Consider the following 21,042-nt stretch of genomic DNA (forward strand, 5'->3'; position numbering starts at 1 on the left):
GACATGCTATTGCATTTGAAACTGTATTTAGTGTATCAAAAGTGTTTATTAGAAAATTTATAGAATACTCGTGCAGGACACTGAATAATACAGCAAGTGCATGACATCAGACAGCCACCCTCAAATTCTGGCATAAATGCCAATCATGCCTAGCTTATCCAAGATACTATGCAACTTCTTGTTTCCAATTAGGAAACCTATGTATGCATAGATGTACATAACCACAAGGCTAAGCATCCCTTTTGTGCGGAATTTGGTTACCAAGAAAGGTAAGAAGTGAGATTTGTGGCAGGGCTGGGTAAATACGGTTACACCCGAATCCATCGATGCTCTTCTTCAAGCATGGGGTGGTAGCAAAGGCAAGGTGGTTTGGACACTAGTGTTGCTAGCATTTTTGTGGTCTTTGTGGGGGAGAGAGGAACAGTGGGATCTTTTGGGATATCCACGTGTTAGTGGTGGAGGTCTTTCAGATAGCCAAATTTCTTGTGAAAGAGTGGGTTGGTTGTATTTTCGCCTCTAGCGATAGGGAGTGGCTAGAAGATGCTGGGTTGTTGTAACTTTGTCACCTGTTGGTGTTCTCTTATAAAAGTTACATTATCTTTCAGGAAGGAAAAAGAAAAAAAAAAAAAGAGGGGGGAAAAAAAAAGGGGAAAAAAGGGAAAAAAGAAGGCTGCTCATGCAGACTGAAATAATCCAGGTATGCCAAAACAGTTACGTAATGGCAATTACGTAATGGTGACAGTGGTAACCATTAGGCTATACAAGGCCGAACGGCCATAACAGCCATTACAGAAAAAAGGCCTGTAACGGGTTGTAATGGGGCCGATACATAATTTTTCAGAAAAAAAAAAGGTCGTGATGACCGTTACGGCCCCTATCGTAACAATAACAGCGGTGCCAGTTACCTCCATCATTATACCTCACAAAAAATTTGATTCTGAACCTTCTTTACTGGATTTAGCATGGATGCTCAGCTTCCAATGGATATGTCTTGTGATAATGAATCAGTTATAGAAATATCCATGACTTTGGTTTTCAATAAGAGAACAAATGTTGAAACTAATTGTTGTTTTGCACTTTTAAAAAGTTTTAGGGCGAGATAAACCGCTTTTTTGAATTCGCAAGTTCTTGTTATCAAAGCAATATTTATCAATCACACGATATTATGAGGCTGACTTTCAAGAGATATAGATGATAGAAAATCCATAACAAGATTCATTCTAGGTGGAGAAGCCATATCTATACAATGGAGGCAGAATACATCAATTGTAGTATAGAGGCCACTAAAGCCATTTAGATCAGAGGTTTTCTAGCAGATTTGAAACTAGAGATAATCCCTGATCCCGCAATACATATTTTTTACAACAACGAAGCTGCAACAACTTGATGCATGACAACTAACAACTTGCTCTAAAAGCTCAAACTGATAGAGAATGGCAAATCAATCCCTTTATCTCATAACCCAGGCCCCACAGCCCATGGGTTAGGTCATCAGCCGAACCCCCCTCGTGGGCCCCACTTCACATGGGCCCACATCACATGGGTCTCACCTCACACGAGCCGCCCACCCCGAGTGTGTCCCTGCCTCACACAGGCCACCCCAATCGAGCCCGGTGTGAAAATGCTCCTGCATTAATCACTCATGTTAAGGAGTCTCGAACACGAGACCTCCTGCTTTGATACCATTTGACGCAGGACAACTAACCACTTGCTCTAAAAGCTCGAACTAATAGAGCGTGGCGAATCAATCCCTTTATCTCATAGCCCAGGCCCCACATCCCATGGGTTAGGTCCTCGACCGAACCCCCTCGTGAGCCTCACTTCACATGGGCTCACATCACATGGGTCTCGCCTCATACGGGCCTCCCACCCTAAGTGTGCCCCTACCTCACACAAGCCACCCCACTCGAGCTCGGTGTGAAAATGACCCTGCATTACAACTAGTATTAAGAATGGTATCGTAGGCTTAAATGAAAAACACATTGAGCTACACTACATTTATGTATGTGAGACTTTACAAACCCTTTAAATAAGGTAGCAATTATTGAAGATATTAGGAGACATGTATTCTCTATGGGTCTAAGAAATGTTTGACCATATATCGGGCTAATTGGCCAGGTAGGGAATGTTGGACATGATGGATCAATTAGGCAAATAGCTTGATCATCAAATCACAACCATGGGTGATGGGTAAAATAATATCATAACATAGGGTAAAAAGATATTAATGAAATGCAAATAATACAAGTAATCAATGATTGATATGCTACCATATCAGGCTGTATATGCCCTTTATTTGGGTGTATCAATATTTATGGATAAAGACAACCGTTTTTGAAGGATAATATGATAATTTTATTGAAAGGCTGCAAGACAAAAGGTCAAGCAGAAAAGAATACAAGGATAAACACAACCATTGTGATCTGTGAAATTCTAATTAGTTTAACCAAGTTAAGGGAGTTTTGAGTCATGGGTGAGACTTGGGTCCATTGTATTGAATTGCAATATATACAACTAATTAGTGGGATATGGGGCTGTGAATTTTCTGTTATTTGGTATTGCTTTCTTCTTCTTCTTCTTCTTTTGAAAGGTAACACTACCAGGGATTGAACCCTGGACACTACCAGGTATTTGGTATTGCCAACGAAGGGTTAAATAAGACACATCCAACAGAAAAAGTAACCTATGGTTGGACAACTCCATGAGAGCAAAAACCTAACTCTTTCCTCTTGCAAGACATTGTTGTCAGACGGGAAATCATTTTCAACACCGTTTATGGCTCCAGGTAGACAATGGTATCATTATATACCCATGGTTGCTGATGATGTTCAAGATGAATCCCGCATTCAGTAGCAATGTCCTACAATAGTAGCAACTAGGGGGAGTACAAAAGAGGCACGAATCAAGGGTATTGTTTTTCTTAGGATTTTCCAAGCATAGGGCTTTTTTCACAATTGGTTGAGGCTTATTTAAGCTTTGTTGGCACAGCCCATAACATTAATTGTGCCCCCCATATTCTCTAATCAGTTGCACAGTTTTACAATAACCAATATGATAGGACCATGTGTCACCCATAACTCATCCTCCCTCAGCTTGATCAAATGAGAGCAGCTAATTAGGATTCTGGTTACTACATGGCTGTTTACTCCATAGTTCTATGTGTGCCCAAATCAAGGGATCCATTCACTCTGATTAGTAGCATCTCAATCCTCGGTTCATTGTTTCATGTGCAGCCCATTAATATGCTTTTATCCTATGGTTTGATGTTATTTAACCATTACCCATGGTTGTGATTTGATGGTCAAGGGCTACTTGACCACTCGATCCTTCATGTCCAACAATTACGTCAGCCCACAACCAGCCCTTTAACTAAACTTGGCATTACCCAAAGAATCCCAAAGCGGTTAAGCGTCACAGCAAGACCTTCCATGCGAACTTGCAGTGCATCAAAAGATGGGGAACTATTTGTTATTGCTTGTAGCATAGGACACAGGTTAGGGAGAGTTACGTCTCTGTTCTTTAAATGATTGAAAGAGAGAATCTTGTGGAGTGTTGTCTTCCAGCAAAAGGCATTGACTTTTAGGACCTGTTTGGATTGTAGGAAAAGAAAAGAAAACTGTAATGATTATCTAATGATGATTTCCAAAGTTTTCCCATGAGCATGGATTCCCATGAATGCCATTTTATAAGTCTTTGTTTGGATAACAAGCGAAAATCCAAATAAAGCTCTCACAAAAGCCACCTCGTATTTCGTGCATGAGATTTTGACTATAATGTTTGGGTAATGAATTCATTTTCCCAGCCAGTTTCCTTTGCTATCTAAACATGACGAATGTCCTATCAAGAGAAAAGCCATCCATTTCATTTTCTTTTCTTTTCTCACCATCCGAACAAGCACGAGCAAAACAAACTCTAGAGACATCAGAGAAGATTTGATCAGAGGATCTCCAAACATGGTAAAATGTCCCATCATAAGAAAAGTCATCCATTTTCTTTTTTGTTTTCTTTTCTCATCATTCAAACAGGCCCTTAGTGGAACATGAGCAAACCAAACTCTAGAGGCTGGAGAGGATTTTACTTAAGGATCTCCCCCAATCACCTCAAAGAATGACCAAACCAAAATGACGCCATTTGAAGTGGCTTCCTGAACCCTTTTGTCTTCTTCGGAAATTATTATTGCTGCAGCTGCTGTTGTTGTTTTGAATGGTTCATAGCATTCCCTTTATGCTTCTGTAATAAATAAAAATATGGAATCTAGGGTTATAAAGTTTAGAGAAGAAACAATAACCATCAAGATTATTGGATAGAACCTTCAAAAAAAATTACTGGAGAGATTCAAAGAAGCAGGATGGCACACCAGAACTAGGGGTCGCAATGGGTCAGGTATGGGTCAGTGCAAGACCAACCCTGACCTATTTACTAAACAGGACCAGAATCCAGACCCTAGCCCAAAAATGACCCTAAATGAGATAGCCAGGCCTGACCCATGACCAGACTCTTAAGCCCAAGCAAGCATGCAGTTACTCTACACTAGTTCATAAATTGTCTATTAGGGCGGGTTAGGTTGGTGTAAGGTCGACCCAAGCCTGACCCATTTATTTAAATCGGCTACCTTTTCTGATCCAAGGCTGAATTAAAACTTGAAAAGCTCAGTCTGAGCATGGTTTTTAAGAGGATTGGATTCGTTGGCCTGCATGTCAGTGTGAGTCATTGCCAGCCCTAAGGAACCATGCCAGTTAAGGAGTAGAGCAGAAGCTAAGCATAGCCTCATTTTGTAGAGATTTACAGTCAAGGTCCAAATCCTCCCAAATGACTGAACACTGTAGTGATCCAAGTAAAATGAATCAAAAGTCAGCTTTCTAACCATCTACAATTGTTTTCAACCTTTTCGGTGTCATTTGGATGAAAGTGAGTTCAATTGAGAAGGTTTATGAAGAGAAAATGACCAAAATCAATGATGTTTCGTAATGAAGCACCCTCAAATTGCAATGACATGTCTTTCAATTCCAACTTGAAAGTGACATAATAGCAAATTTGGACCCTGGACCCTTAATATGTTCAGGAAATTGCAATTGGCTATTTCCACTTTCTTAGACTGACAATTGCAGTTCAATCCACATCCAAACACACACTTAACTATCAACAGCTGAATGACATTTTATCATATGGTATGTGAATCTAAATATCTAATAAAATACCAACATATCAACTACAGACTGTCTACATCAGCTTTATGTATATAGTTCCAATTATCTACAAGACTTGTCATTTATCAGAAACAGAACTCGATGATGTTGGCATTCAAAGTATTACAAAACTCGAAGAGCATGTAATTTAAACAGTTGTGTCTCATTAAAATCATACAGGCAAAAAGCTGAGGACTGCATTCATACCTTGTACATAATGCAAGTGTCGTAAAATCTCAGATGTATATCACTTGCACGGCTCTCACTGGTCACAGCAAAAGCACGATGCTTCCCTGGTCCAAGACCTCCCTTACCAGAAAATAGGCCCATGCCAAATGCAATCGCACTGGCTGATGCTCGGGGAACCTGTAGAATACAGCACGTAAGATCTAAATACTAGAAGGAAAATAGGTTTTTTTTTTTCAGACAAGGCTGCATACATGGCAGCCTCCTCCACCCTTCTTACCATTTTTTTTTTCCTCAGATCTTCATTTAACCTTTAATGTAGAAAGACTATATTGAGTTACATTTTGCCTGGACGTGTGATCCAGTGGATTACTTAAGCAAAGGTAAAACACCATAGATGTGTGTGGCTAACCATGTTGTCAGCATGACATCCACGCCGCCCATTAGGTGAGCCCTCTCATGTTCACCTTATAGCACAAATATCAACCCAATCAAAAACTCATGAGAGCTACACCACAGGAATAACATGAAATCAGCACTAAAATCTCCGGGTTTTGAGCCAGCTTTGACCATTGGATCATGCAGACCTTTTGTGTGTGTGTGTGTGTGTGTGTGTGTGTTTATCTTGATAAATCTAACCAAATGAATGGGTTGGATGGAACATAAACACCATGTTGAGCACCACAAACAAACACATGGTCACCCTGTAGGTTTTGGGTCCCGACATAACCTCTCCTCTCTTTCCCATTCCTACAACGAGAAGATCCTGCGAAAGCCTTTTGCAGGAAGTTCCTATGCTAGGATGCTAGGTGGGGCCCACCGTGATGTTTGTGAGAAATACATACCGTCCATCCGTTTGAGAGCTCATTTTAGGACATTCGACCAAAAATAAGGTGGATCCAAAACTCAAGTGGGCTGCACGAGAGGAAGCAGTGGGGATTCAATGATCACCATTTGAAAATTTTGTATGGACATAAAACTTTCATATCAGGCTAAGTTTTTAGTGTTTTCACTTCATCCCAGTGGGAATGACCTTATAAACAGTTTGGATGTCATATAAACATCAAGGTAGATCCCAGGTTTCAATGGTAGGAAACTCTTTACCCAGTTTTCCCTCTGGTATGGCTGCCTTGAGTTTTGGATCTACCTGATTTTTTGTGTCGTGTCCTAAAATGAGCTCTCAAAATGGATGGACGGTGTGGATTTGTCAAAAACATCACGGTGGACCCCACCAAGCATCCCAGTGCAGGAACTTCCTGCGAAAGGCTTTTCACAGGAAATCCGCGTACGCTATGTGACCCACTTATCAGAATTATTCATGTTGTGAACTCTTATGCCATATGGGATACTTTAAGAATGTTATGTGAAACAGATGTTTATCACCATCACTAGCAAACAAGCAATCTAAGAAGAAGAAACGAAAAGAAAAGAAGATTCTCAATGGCTCACATTCAACTCTAAAAATCAACAGATGACATTCTATTACAAGATTTTATTTTATTTTTAAAGGATAGGTGCAGAGACTCAATGGAAGCTATTCTAACAAATGGAGTTGACTACAATGGTAGAGGAATCGAATCCTTCTATCAAAAAGTACTGAAAGGATGACCCTGTATACGTACATATACATACTGAAATATCAAACGATTAATCACGACTCCAATCCGTATTTTTGTATATGAAAATTTTCAGAATTCTGGTGAATCAATTCCAAGCTGAAGGAAGAATCGAATATTTAGTGATCAAATCATTTACTCCCGAGTCTGATAGATCTTTTGAACAACTGATTAATTGGACGAGAATAAAGATAAAAGAGTCCCATTCTACATGTCAATACAGACCACAATGAAATTTCTAGCAAGAGGAAAATCTGTCGACTTTAGAAATCGCGAGGGTTCAAGTCCCTCTATCCCCAATACATTTAGATAAAGAGTTGCAGTCTACATGTCAATACATTTATTCTCTTTTTTTTGTCAGTGGTTCAAAATTAATTATGTTTCTCATTCACTTTGCTCTTTCACAAATGGGTCTAACCAGAAATGTTTCTCTCTTATCACAAGTCCTCTGATAGATATGATATTCGTACAAATGCCCATATCATGGTAGTATGAATAATACAGACAGTTCAAAAATCATAAGACCATCTCAGCATGTGGTCCAGCAGCCAGCAAGAAACACAAAACAAACTCTTCATCAACCTATCTAATTCCCTCTCACCTACATAAGAAACCTCATCCTAAACCGTAGCATGATCCAGTAGGGATAGAGGGCATGACATGCACTGAACCCTCACATTCTGTGTGGGGCCCATCATTGTCTTCGTATGCCATCCAATCCATTGTTCTTACGTCACCCAATAAGATGAAGTGACGCTCAAATAATATGGCCATTTTGAAACCTAAGTGGGAGGTGGGCCATACTACATGAATTTAGATTTTTAGGTATGATTTTACAGTGTTCCCAATGATGTGGCCCACGTGGCTTTGACTTGACTGATTTTTGTGATATAGAGTTAAAATGAAGTGTAAAAAATGGACAGGGTGTATGTTATGCAGGAAAATCTAACGGATGGGGTGGTTGTTATGCAAGTTTCTCCCAAGCATCTTCTTTCACATACACATTACTCCAAAGTTTCTTCCCTATAAAATACATTAAATGAAGAGGCCTATTCCCAATGTTCGAAATATTAGTATCGAGCAATGTATTGCACCCTTGGGATACAGATACATATCAGTTATCGCAAGGGATGTATCGTTTGTATTGGGTAATTTATCACACTTTTGGGAAACATGGGGAAACATTAGGAAAGTGGTTGAATTTTTCAATGAAACTCCAGGGATTGTTAAAAAATACCTTAATACACACTTTTAAAACATAACATCTCAAAAAAAATGCACATAATAGGTTTCCTTTGTATAGAGTCCTAAGCTATGCGTTGTCTAACTAAACTAAGGCAACTATATTCAAATATAATGCATAACATTTATAAATGTATCAAGACATGTATGAAAATATAACTAATTCATTCAAAAGCGAAAGATATAGTAGAACTAAAAATTTAGAAACAAACCTATCAATGATGTGACTAGCGAGACATGGATTGCCAACGAACATTGTTAGTAGCCAGTATGTACTGGATGGTGCTCTATGGGACCCACCATAATGTATGTTTTTATCCACTCCATACATCCATTTTCCCAGATAATTTTAGAGCATAATCCTAAAAATTAGGCAAATTCAAATCTCATGTGGACCACACCACATTCAATAGTAGACCTTCAATTCACATTGTTTCCTATTGTGTGTTCCACTAGATCTTTGGATATGCTTCTTTTTTGGGCTCAAGCCCTAAAATTATCTGATAAAATAGATGGGTAGAGTGGATAAAATACATAAATCACAATGGTCCCCACAAAGGTTACTGTGGTTTGAATTACTCAATGCACAATCCGCTTCCTACAGACTTGGGGGCGACTTTAGTGGATCCTAGATCCATCAAGGTGGGTGGGATCCCTGACCGTGGGGGCCCATTGTGATTTATTTTAATTATATCCAAGCCAAAACTATTTTAGGGCATGGTCCCAAAACTAAAGCATATCCAAATCTAAGGTGGACCATAATACAAGAAACGGTGGTAATCGACCATTAAAAACTTTCATCAGCCACAAAACCTTTAGATCAAGCTAATATTTGTGTGGTCTCTTCATCTAGGTCTTTGTGACCTTACCAACAGGTTGGATGGCGAATAAACATTTCAGCGGACCCCATGAAGCTTTAATGGTGGGAATTCAATCACTATTGTTAACTGTGTTATGGTCCACTTGAGACTTGGATCTACTTCATTTTTTAGATCATGCCTGAAAATGAGCTTTCAAAATAGATGGATAGTGTGGATGTAAGGCATAAACATTACATTGGGCCCCACAATCAAGGATCCAGCAATCCACCAAAACCGCGCCCGAAGTGGACTCGAATATACTGTGAAATCCTTTCCTAGGGAGTTCATGCGCAGGGAAGCCAGATGGGGCACACTGTGATGTTTTTTATGAATCCACCCCATTCATACGTTTGGTATGACCATTTTAGGACATGCGACCAAACCTGAGCCGGATCTAAGAGCCAAGTGGGCCACATGAGAGGAAATAGTGGGGATTGAGCAACCACTGTTGAAACATTCGTATGGCCACAAAAGTTTTGTATCAGGCCAAGCTTTTAGTGTTTTTAGTTCATCCCAGTTGGAATGACCTTATAAACGGTTTGGATGTCATAAAAACATTAAGTTGGAGCCCAAAAAGGTTTCAACGGTAGGAATTTCTTTCCCCAGTTTCCCTCTCGTATGACCCACCTGACTCTTAGATCCGTATCAGTTTTGGCCACATGTCCTAAAATGATCATGCAAAATGGATGGACGGGGTGGATTCATCACAAAAATCACGATGGGCTCCACATAGGCTCCGTATAGGGCATGAGCCAAAGAATGAGGCCGATCCAAAGCTCAAGTGGACCCCACCACAGAAAACAACGGGGATAGTGACGACCACCGTTGAAACTTGAAACCTTCCTAGGCCCCATCATGATGTTTATTTGTGATCCAACATGTTCATAAGTGCAGGCAGATATGGACAAAGGGAAAACACAAATATCAATGTGATCAAAAACTCCTGTGGCCCTCAAGAAGTTTTTAATGGGAGGCATTCAATCCCCACCGTTTTCTGTGATGGGGTCCACTTGAGCTTTGGATCTGCCTCATTCTTTGTATCATGACCTAAATTGATATCTCCAAACGTATGGACAGAATGGATATAAAATATATACATCAGGGTGGGTCCCATAGTAAGGGTCGCACCATCTTAAATGCAACCGGAGTCACACCAAATACACTCCTTAAATTAAGTGAGAGAGTCGACAAAACACTAGGGACCTCGTCTTCTTCTCTGTTAAAGCCATAGGCTCCGCAAGTCCCTGCGATTTTGAATCCGTTTGAAAGCCCAAAAATCTCGCCCAAATTTCATCCTTTTTTTTTTTGCAAATCCCTACCCAAATCCCCAAAACCTCAGCGGAAATCTCGTTTTTTCAAAGCAATTCCCTCTGAAAGAAAAAACAAAGGGTGTTAAGCTTTTCTTACCTAATCCGACGCACTCGACGATTGGCCCACCAAATCCAGTCAAAGGCCACTTCCTCATGCAGGTCTTGAGGTAAGAGAGATTTTTTGATATATATATATATATAGGAATTTGTGGGGTGGTAGAGAGGATTTTTCCTCATGTCACTAAAAATGATGCCTGCTTTATCAATACCAAGGGCGACAGATATCGACGATGATGTGTATAAAATCAATAAAAAATCACGATAAATTGCGATATATTGGTGATATCGCACGATATTTTGCAATATCTTGTGATGTATCGCACGATACATAGAATTCCTTTTCTTTAGCAAGTTCTAAGGGGTTTCATATCCTTGGCCAACGATAACGATAATATCGGCTGATAGCATCGATATTACGAACACTGTCAGTTCCCCTAAAATGTTTATAGAATAGGCTTATTCTACAATTCATTGTGTGGGGCCTGCTGTGACGTAGGGCCCACATCCAATCTATCTATAAGCTATGACCCTTCAACTTTACCCCATGTCCAAAAGTTCCGGCCAATTAAAAAGACAAGTGCACCACACCACAACAAATAATGGGGATGAGGATGCCCACCATTAAAACCTTTCAACCCAAGCGTGGGACTGCAAGATTTTTTTATATGCCATTTAATCCATTCAGAAGATGCACCCCACCGGGATGAATGGGCACCCCAAAAATAAGGCCATTCCAAATCTCACATGGGCCACGCCATGTATTTTTAGAGGTTTTAGGCATCATTTTACGTGTTATGGCCCACCTAAGTTTTAGATCGGCCTAAACTTTGCCTTTAAGGAGAACATGAGCAAGCACACATGATGGATGGTTTGGATATTGTCCAAATGTTATGGTGGCCTGCACACCGCGTTTTCTTTTTCATTTTTTTCTATGTTTGTTATTTCCTCTCCCCCTCCCTCTCAAACGCACAAGCATTAAGAAGTTATATAACAACCCACTACCTCAACATCATGTGCCACCTCCCTCTTCTTCCACAATTACTGTAATTGGGTACCTATCTAAAAAAGTTGATATCTTAAATCTAAATAATCAAAGACCACAACCTAAATATAAGAATCTAGGGCAGCGATGAAGATGTTGAAGATGATAAGGGAATCCCTATGCCATTAGAATCCCTATGCCATTATATCTTCTTCTAAGTAGTTTTTTTTTTATTTTTTTTATTTTTTTTATTTTTAATTTCATAAAAAAAAAAATTAATATTATTTATTTATCTTAAATAGAATAAAATTAAGCATTCTTTGTTGTTTTTCAAGTTTCTAGTCACAACAAGTTATAATTTATAGACTATTTTTTAGCTCTCTTCTTTTGCTTGATGACCGATGTATAGGGAATTCCGATGATTAGTTGTTCATTAAATGCTTGAATATTTAATAAGTTAATCTTTGGACAATATGTATGGTAGGTTCGGATGACTAGCACCTCCCTCTCTCTCTCGGGCATTGACCTTGGGTCCCACTAGTTCACAAGGCTTATTATCAAAACAGCCATAAACAAAATTGAGAAATGTCAAGCATATTGTTATACATGTGTTTAGAAAGGGCCTTTTTGTAATATAGCATAGAATAAGGGATTTGTAATTTTCTGAAGTTCCTTTTATATAAATAGAAAAAGGGGCTGGAACGTAAGATGCTTTTTACCATTTCCTCCAAACATTCTCCTTTCTCTTGTTCTTCTTCTTTTCTTTCTACCTCTCTCAAAGCTTTACTCATCTTTTGTGCTTGGTTTCAAAGTATACGTCCCTCCATTGATTGGATGTTTCATTAGAGGGGCCCAATGCTGACATCATCATGTTGTACGGGTGATGTCAACATGTACTATTGGATGATCTCTTGAAGAAGTACGAAAACTAGAAGAGAATGATTTTAGAAGAATTGTGATGATTTTTAATGATTTTTGGATAAGGGTTTAGTAGGGATGTACACGAACCGAGTTAACTCGGTTAGCTCACTCAACTCGACTCGATTCGAAAAAGCTCGATTCAACTCGGTTCGAAACTGAGTTCGAGCCGAGTTGAGCTGATTTTTTGAGCTCGAAAAAATTTTGAACCGAGTTCGAGCTTGCCCAAGCATGAATCAACTCAAATTGAACCCAACTAGAATCGAACTCGGATTGAACCAGTTCGGTGACTCGGTTACTTTGATATTGACGTTGCTCACCAAGTGTTTGATGAAATGACTCAACGAAGTGTGGCTAGTGGCAAGGAAGGTATGTATATGAAACAAATACCCTTTTTTTCTTGATTTTTATGTTCCTTAGAAGGTGTTTGATGAAATACCCATAAAACCACTACTGTCGTTTTACATACAGTGTGAAATACCTGTAAAACCACTGTTGATGTTTTACATACAGTAAGATTTTGAAGGTGCAGTCCATGTGTTTGTGAAAATGCTGCATAGGCAAACTTGGCTCGAACTGGCTCGAGCTGCTGACCGAACCGAGCCGAGCTGAAATGGCCAGTCAAGCTCAAGGACCGAGCTGAGCCAAGTTCGAGCTGGGGTCAACAAGTGGCCGAGCCGAGTCGAGCTGTGCCCAGCTCGACTCGGTTCGACTCATGTACACCCGGGGTGTTCGGTGTCGGCCGTATCGGCCGATACGTAACGATAATGGCCGATACCGTTACGCGATACGGGGTTAAAATGGGCACCCCTCCGATTTTGTAGCCATAATGACCGTTACGGGGCATAACGGCCGTTACTGCCTAGTAACGGTCAGGGCATAATGGTCAAAAAACAGCAACTTTTTTTATTCTCTTTTCAAGCACCAATTTTTTTCACTTTTTTTTATACTTCTTTTTTCCAAACTCTTCCTAAATCATTCTATTGCAATTTTCGACCACCCTTGGCTTGAAATTAAGGATAAAAACAACTTATATTAAGGATTTTCTTAATTCGAAGCTCCGAGGGCCATTTTTTAGAAATTCCTCAAAAATAGGTATTTATACTTTTTATTCAATGTATTGTTGTTTTAATGGTAGAATATGATGTGTTAATCATAGTAGAACATATTAATGTCCATTTTATAGATTTTGGATGTGATTTTATATTTTTTTATAATTTTTTCTATTTACACACTATTTTCGGCCCTTCGTTTTAAATTCGAAAAATCATTTTTTATTTAATGTGTTGCTGTTTTAATGGTAGAATATGATGTGTTAATCATAATAGAACGTATTAATGTCCATTTTACAGATTCTTATTGTGATTTTCTATTTTTTTATAATTTTTTTCTATTTACGCAATATTTTCGGCCCTTTTTTAAAAAAAATCGAAAAATCATTTTTTATTTAATGTGTTGTTGTTTTAATGGTAGAATATGATGTGTTAATCATAATAGAACATATTAATGTCCATTTTACAGATTCTTATTCTGATTAGATATATATATATATATTTTTTTCTATTTACGCACTCTTTTCGGCCCTTTTTTGTTAAATTGGAAAAATCATTTTTTATTTAATGTGTTGCTGTTTTAATGGTAGAATATGATGTGTTAATCATAGTAGAACATATTAATGTCCATTTTACAGATTTTGGATGTGATTTTATATTTTTTTATAATTATTTTCTATTTACGCACTATTTTCGGCCCCTTTTTTTTTAATTCGAAAAATCATTTTTTATTTAATGTGTTGCTGTTTTAATAGTAGAATATGATGTTTTAATCATATTAGAACATATTAATGTCCATTTTACAGATTTTGGATGTGATTTTATATTTTTTTTATAATTATTTTCTATTTACGCACTATTTTCGGCCCTTTTTTTTAAATTCGAAAAATCATTTTTTATTTAATGTGTTGCTGTTTTAATGGTAGAATATGATGTGTTAATCATAATAGAACATATTAATGTCCATTTTACAGATTTTTATTGTGATTTTATATTTTTTTAATAATTTTTTTCTATTTACGCACTATTTTTAGCCCTTTTTTAAAAAAAATTCAAAAAAATCATTTTTTATTTAATATGTTGCTGTTTTAATGGTAGAATATGATGTGTTAATCATAATAAAACATATTAATGTCCATTTTACAGATTCTTATTGTGATTTTATATTTTTTTATAATTTTTTTCTATTTACGCAATATTTTCGGCCCTGCTTTTTTAATTCAAAAAATCATTTTTTATTTAATGTGTTGTTGTTTTAATGGTAGAATATGATGTGTTAATCATAGTAGAACATATTAATGTCCATTTTACAGATTTTGGATATGATTTTATATTTTTTTATAATTATTTTTTATTTACGCACTATTTTCGGCCTTTTTTTTAATTCGAAAAATCATTTTTTATTTAATGAGTTACTGTTTTAATGGTAGAATATGATGTGCTAATCATAGTAGAACATATTAATTTCCATTTTATAGATTTTGGATATGATTTTATTTTTATAATTTTTTTCTATTTATGCACTATTTTCGGTCCTTTTCTTTTTTAATTCGAAAAATCATTTTTTATTTAATGTGTTGTTGTTTTAATGATAGAATATGATGTATTAATGATAATAGAACATATTAATGTCCACTTTGCCGATTCTTATTGTGATTTTATGTTTTTTTATATTTTTTTTCTATTTATGCACTATTTTTTGCCCTTTTTTTAATTCGAAAAATCATTTTTTATTTAATGTGTTGTTGTTTTAATGATAGAATATGATGTGTTAATCATAATAGAACATATAAATGTCCATTTTACAGATTCTTATTGTGATTTTATATTTTTTTATAATTTTTTTCTATTTACGCACTATTTTTTGCCCTTTTTTAATTCGAAAAATCATTTTTTATTTAATCTGTTGTTGTTTTAATGGTAGAATATGATATGTTAATCATAATAGAACATATTAATGTCCATTTTAAGATTCTTATTGTGATTTTATATTTTCTTATATTGGACAGGTTTTGGAGCTTCTTAGGGTTTAGAACATAAAATCATCTTTATTGATTAGATTTTAAAAACTGTATATAAATTAAGAATAGCGAGTAGACTCACAATCTCACATAGACATAGGTCATATCTAATCTATATCTAATATCTACCTAAAATATCTGGGTCTAGCCAACAAGTGAGGATATTAGATGGTAATATCGTTAGAGGGTTGGTGGTACTAGGCACCAAATGAAATGCAACTATTGTGATAGACTAGTAACTGGTGGAATTACACGTTTCAAACGTGCTGTTGGACAAAAGAAGAAAGATGAGATTTTGAATGCGGCTCGACAGGAAGTGTTTGGTCCTAAATATATGGGCGTTCGTGATGAACATATTATTGATTCTGACGAAGATTCAGATCGGGAATTAACTATATGTAGGAGAGAGAGCTCGCGTCTAGCTCGTGAAGAGGAAGAACGTCGCCACATGTTTGGCGCGAGTAGGTCAATACGTGATACAAGGGGGCCAGTGAGAGTGGGAGTCGGACTAGGATTGGGAGTGCAACTTGGAGAGCGACCACTTCAGGTGGGGGTGGGAGGGTAAGTTTGGTGGGTTACGACTTATGTTTGGGAGCCGACGAGAGACATCTTCACGTGATGCCCCTATACATTTGGATGAAGAAGTAAATGAGCCTAAGAGACCCTCTATTGATCCAATCCTGTTTAGGAAAGAATCAACTAAACAAAAGAAGATAAAACAAAAGTAGAGTAGAACTTCCGTTGAGAAGCTAGGTAGGGTAGTAGCAAAGTTATTTATACATGCCAACATACCTCCTAACGCGGTCAATTCTCCATATTGGTAGGTGGTAATTGATGTAGCAGCAAAAGTAGGTGAATGAATTAAAGCTCCCACGGTTAGGAATATTAGGGGGAAATGGACAGATGCAGAGTATACGGATATGAAAGCATATGCGGCTACCTTTAAACCTGTATGGCAGGTCAGAGGATGCACAATCATGTGTGATGGTTGGACTGGCCCAACCAGACGCAGCATGATCAACTTCATGGTGTACTGCCACTTAGGAACTATATACCACAAGCTAATTGATGCCTCAGAAGTAACAAAAGATTCTAATTGTATTAATGGACTAATGGATAAAGTTGTGGATGAGATTAGAGAGGAGAATGTAGTGCAGATTGTAACAGATAATGAAGCATCATATAAGCTTGCAGGACATAAGTTGATGAAAAAGAGACCACATATTTTTTAGTTTGGAAGATATTGAGAAGAAGAAGAATGTTAAGGAAATGGTCGAAAGGGCAAGAGAAGTGACGATGTTTATTTACAATCATAATCAAGTAGTCGCAATAATAAGGAAGTTCACGAAAGGACGAGAGTTGTTAAGGCCTGCAGCGACTAGATTCGTAACAAACTTTATAGCATTAGAGAGTTTATATCAACATAGGGGAGAGTTGAGTGACATGTTCGCTTCCCGAGATTGGCTCAACACAAAACATGGGCAGAAGACATCAGGGACATCAGTTGAAGTTGCAAACACCATACGGGACAATAAATATTGGAAGAGAGTCAAGTCGATCCTAAAGGTGATGGAGCCACTAATGAGGGTACTCCGTCTTGTTGAAACCGACAAAGCACCTACCATGGGCTTCCTATACGATGTCATGGATAAGGTAAAGTTGGCAATTCAATGTAATTGTAGAAGCTGGGAGTCTTATTGGAAGATGATCGACAAGAGATAGACAAAACAACTCCATCACGATCTTCATGTAGCAGGTTACTACCTAAATCCTAGATACAGATATGCCCAATCATTTGTTGAGGATAATGAAGTTCGTGTCGGGCTAAAGAGATTAAAGCCTGATTTAGATATACAAATAAAAGCATTGAATGAATTAGATACATTTGGAAATCGTCAGGGTAGCTTTGGAGATGCTCTTGCACAGCATGCAGTATCTAGGTTGCAACCGGCCAAATGGTGGATGAATTTCGGAGAGAGTACGAAGGCTCTCCAAAAAATTGCAGTAAAATTTTGAGCCAGACAACATCTTCTAGCTGCGAAAGGAATTGGAGTTGTTTTGCTCTTATTCATTCAAAGAATAGGAACAGATTGCAAACTATGGCATTGGATAGACTTGTCTTCATGCAATAAAATATAAAGCTAAGAATGCGATGACATCATAGGAGTATTACAGTCACCGATGACACAGACTACTGTCCAATAAACTTGGACAATATTTATGATGAGGATGACCCGCTTCTACCTTGGCTGGAAACAAGGGAATAGCAAATTGAAGAGGATAGTGAAGAAATAGAAATTGATGACCCACTAATACGCATAACGCAACAAGCGAGTTGTGCAGATGTGTTGGACCCAGTAAGAGGGGTAGCTTTTATGCCAAGTACGGCTCAAGATCAACAAAAGAGTATCGGATGATGGTGATGATGACGCCCCTACCCCTGGTGCTGACACTTCTGGTGTTGCTCAGCACACCATATAGCCGTCTACAGATCGTAATGTCGATGAACATCGGCAAGGTAGTACACGAGATCGGACTTATGAGTGTACTGAGTCACGATACAACCAGCAAGAGGAGGATAGGTCTAGTGGTGCACCGGGTCCAGGAGGTCCGGAACATCAGCAGGCTCATGGTCCTGGTTATTATGATGAATATTCTTATAGCCAATTGGATTACCATTATAGTTATACTGAGCCTATTCCATCACATTCATGTTGGAGTAGTCCTCCCGATCCATATCCTGATCCAAATCCAAGCGTCACAGACACACTCTCAATCTCAAGATTCTCAACAGCTTGAGTACGGGCACCAGTATAGCTATTCGACTGGCACTGGTGGATATCCTTACTCGCGGTCGGAGTCGTTGCCTAGTCAGGATTAATCATCATCTGGTTTCGTTGATCTAGTATTTCCTTTTGGCACTGGATATTATGGATATGCAAGTGCAACACCTCCACCCATTGGACAACTTCAGCTTGATGATGACGATAACGATAATGTGGAGGTCGAGCAACTACAAAAAGGCAGATTTTCATTTTGGTGGTGACTTGTGATTGTAAGTATATATTTGTATTAAGGTAAGTATTTGCAGCAGACAGCTCACAGCAGTATTATTGCAAGCAGCCAAGCACACACTTGACACTGCCGAACTTGTATTTAAAATAGCTCTCCTAACAACCAATCAAATAATCCTTAATCAAGTTGCAGGGGAGTATATCAGACACTACTAATTTTATTTTATTTTAATATTCTTGACTTGAGGATGACAGGTCATAGGATAGGAATCACAGTCACAGCTACAGAGGTATGTTAAATTGTTAATAACTTGATATAGAATAAATTATGAAAAATAATTGCAAACACCTACACATGTAAGATATTTTCATATTACATTCATTCTAATATATCTATCATTGATAGTAGATAGTTAGAAAATTAAATATATGAGTTTTGTAGTCAAATCCAGGTTGTCTGGTTCATAAATTCATCAGACAGTCCGATACAACTTCTCACCAAAGAGTGGACCGTTACACCACCATAAACATGTTCTAATTTATAAATGAATGCATATTTGGAATACTTAGAATATTCCGGATTTAATCCATATTTTTTCATTTTTTTTGGCAAAAAAAAAAAAGTATCCGTATCGGTATCGGTGGGCACAGTTAACGCTAACCGATACCGACACCGATACAGAATACCTTGAGTACACCTCTATGGTTTAGTGGTTTTTTTCTTGAAATAAAGAAGTCTCGGAAGAGGGATCTAATTCGGTTTTTGTGCGTGCCATTTTTCTGAAGCTTTTTTATAGAACTTTTCCACGTTGATGCAATTGACCATTTGCCACCTCTAGATTTTATTTTTATTATTTATTTATTTTAAGCATCTTCTTTCGTAGAGTTTTATAATGAGATTTGTGAAGGGTGGTTCCATAATCTTTGTTTGAGCCCACCTTTTGTCTTCTTCTCTTTTTATCAATTTTTTGTTGAGCCTCTTTAAAATTCAAGACGATATTTTTTTCCTATTCTGATGTAGGACGTGGACTCATGGATGGTACTCTACGGAATTATCCTTTAACAGCGGCGGCTTTCGAGACCGCGCAGCAGCAGAATTAGCAAGTCATGCAAAGGTTTCAGACAGCTCTCCACCGCATGACGAAGGCCTTAGGGCAACTCTGTGTTCATGGCAATGATCTGCCTCCGGTAGCATTGGAATTCGCAATCATGTTTATTGCGGGACGATGTCGGCAGTGAATCACAGAATCACACCTGAGGATGTGAGATCCAACGACGAGGAGATCGATGACATGATCCTCTAACACCTCGGATAAGGTGGCGATCGGGTAGATCGGGCGGATTGAGAATTTAGGATAAAAGTTGATCTTCCTGGCTTCAACGGCCAACTTCACATCGAGGACTTCCTCGATTGGTTGCTTGAAGTCGAAAGCTTCTTTGACTACATGGACATCACTGAAGAGAAGAAAGTTATACTTGTGGCTTACAAGTTGAAGGGCGAAGCTTCAGCTTATGGGAACAGCTTCAGCTCGCACGAACGAGACAGATAAAGGCATCAATCCACATGTGGCAGCAAATGAAACAATTGATGCCTGTATGATTCCTCCCCAGCGATTACGATCAGATATTGTTCCAACAATACCAAAATTGTCAGCAGTGTAGTCAATCGGTGAGATATTACGGAGAAGAATTTTACCGTTTGGCGGCACGAAACGATTTAGTTGAGATTGAATCACAGCAAGTCGCCCGATTCAATTGTGGTTTGTGTGTTGTGATCCAGGATCGGGTTCAGATGCAACCCATTTAGACAATGAACAAAGCGATCAAGCGAGCCACCCAAGCGGAAGCACAGCTTGAACGATCTAACACATGGACCTATCCTTCTAATAGGGTAGCCACTATGGGTCCTTCGCAGGAAGTACCATATGCCAAGGGGAAAGAACCTGTAGGGGAACGTGCTCAACCTCTTACACCTCCGAACCAAGAATCAGGGAGTGGACAAGCGAGACCCCAAAGAGCAGCGACCACTGCTACCGGTCCAAGCAGGATCCCGAACCCCTACAGTCGGTGAAGGCCAAACCATTGTTATCAATGCGGATAACCGGGTCACCTATCAAATGCGTGTCCTCAGCAGCAAGTGGCTAACCTAGCTATTAATGATGGAAGCACTAAAAAAATAGAGGAAGATTCGGAGATTGATAAGGTAGAACACGTCGGGAATGATGAAGTAGATGAAACAGATTGGGTTCCGCAAGATCACGGTGAATCCCTAGTAGTGAGAAGGCTATTGAATACGCCAAAAAAGTACACCCACAGTGACATAACATCTTTCGAACAAGTCGTACAGTGAATTGGAAAGTCTGTGATGTAATCATAGACAGCGAGAGCAACGAGAATATCGTCTCCAAAGTCATGGTGGAGAAATTGCAGCTGAAAATGGAAAAACATCCGTCCCCATACACAATTAGCTGGATTAAGAAAGTCAATGAGACGAAGGTAATTAAACAATGCACTATCTCTTTCTCAATTGGTAAACATTATAAGGACTAAGTAGTATGTGATATAGTTGACATGGAAGCTTGTCATATATTACTC

At 38.3% G+C, this 21,042-nt stretch overlaps 1 protein-coding gene and 1 long non-coding RNA gene across 3 annotated transcripts in view; both read right to left on the reverse strand.

The window, feature by feature from the left end:
• Nucleotides 1-21,042, reverse strand: part of LOC131253423 (uncharacterized) — a 76,491-nt gene that overhangs the window by 23,218 nt on the left and 32,231 nt on the right. For both annotated transcript variants that reach the window (XM_058254412.1, XM_058254411.1), the window contains exon 4: nt 5,394-5,552. In XM_058254412.1, coding sequence (XP_058110395.1) covers nt 5,394-5,552 — 159 coding nt within the window. The remainder of the gene's footprint in view (nt 1-5,393; nt 5,553-21,042) is intronic.
• On the reverse strand, nt 13,607-14,870 carry LOC131253424 (uncharacterized). The gene is made up of 2 exons (XR_009175161.1): nt 14,270-14,870; nt 13,607-14,088 (listed from the first exon to the last, which is right to left on the reverse strand). It is a non-coding gene; the product is annotated as an uncharacterized LOC131253424 (long non-coding RNA).

The sequence above is a fragment of the Magnolia sinica genome, chromosome 8, assembly GCF_029962835.1.
Source record: "Magnolia sinica isolate HGM2019 chromosome 8, MsV1, whole genome shotgun sequence".
In the NCBI taxonomy this organism is placed as follows: Eukaryota; Viridiplantae; Streptophyta; class Magnoliopsida; order Magnoliales; family Magnoliaceae; genus Magnolia; species Magnolia sinica.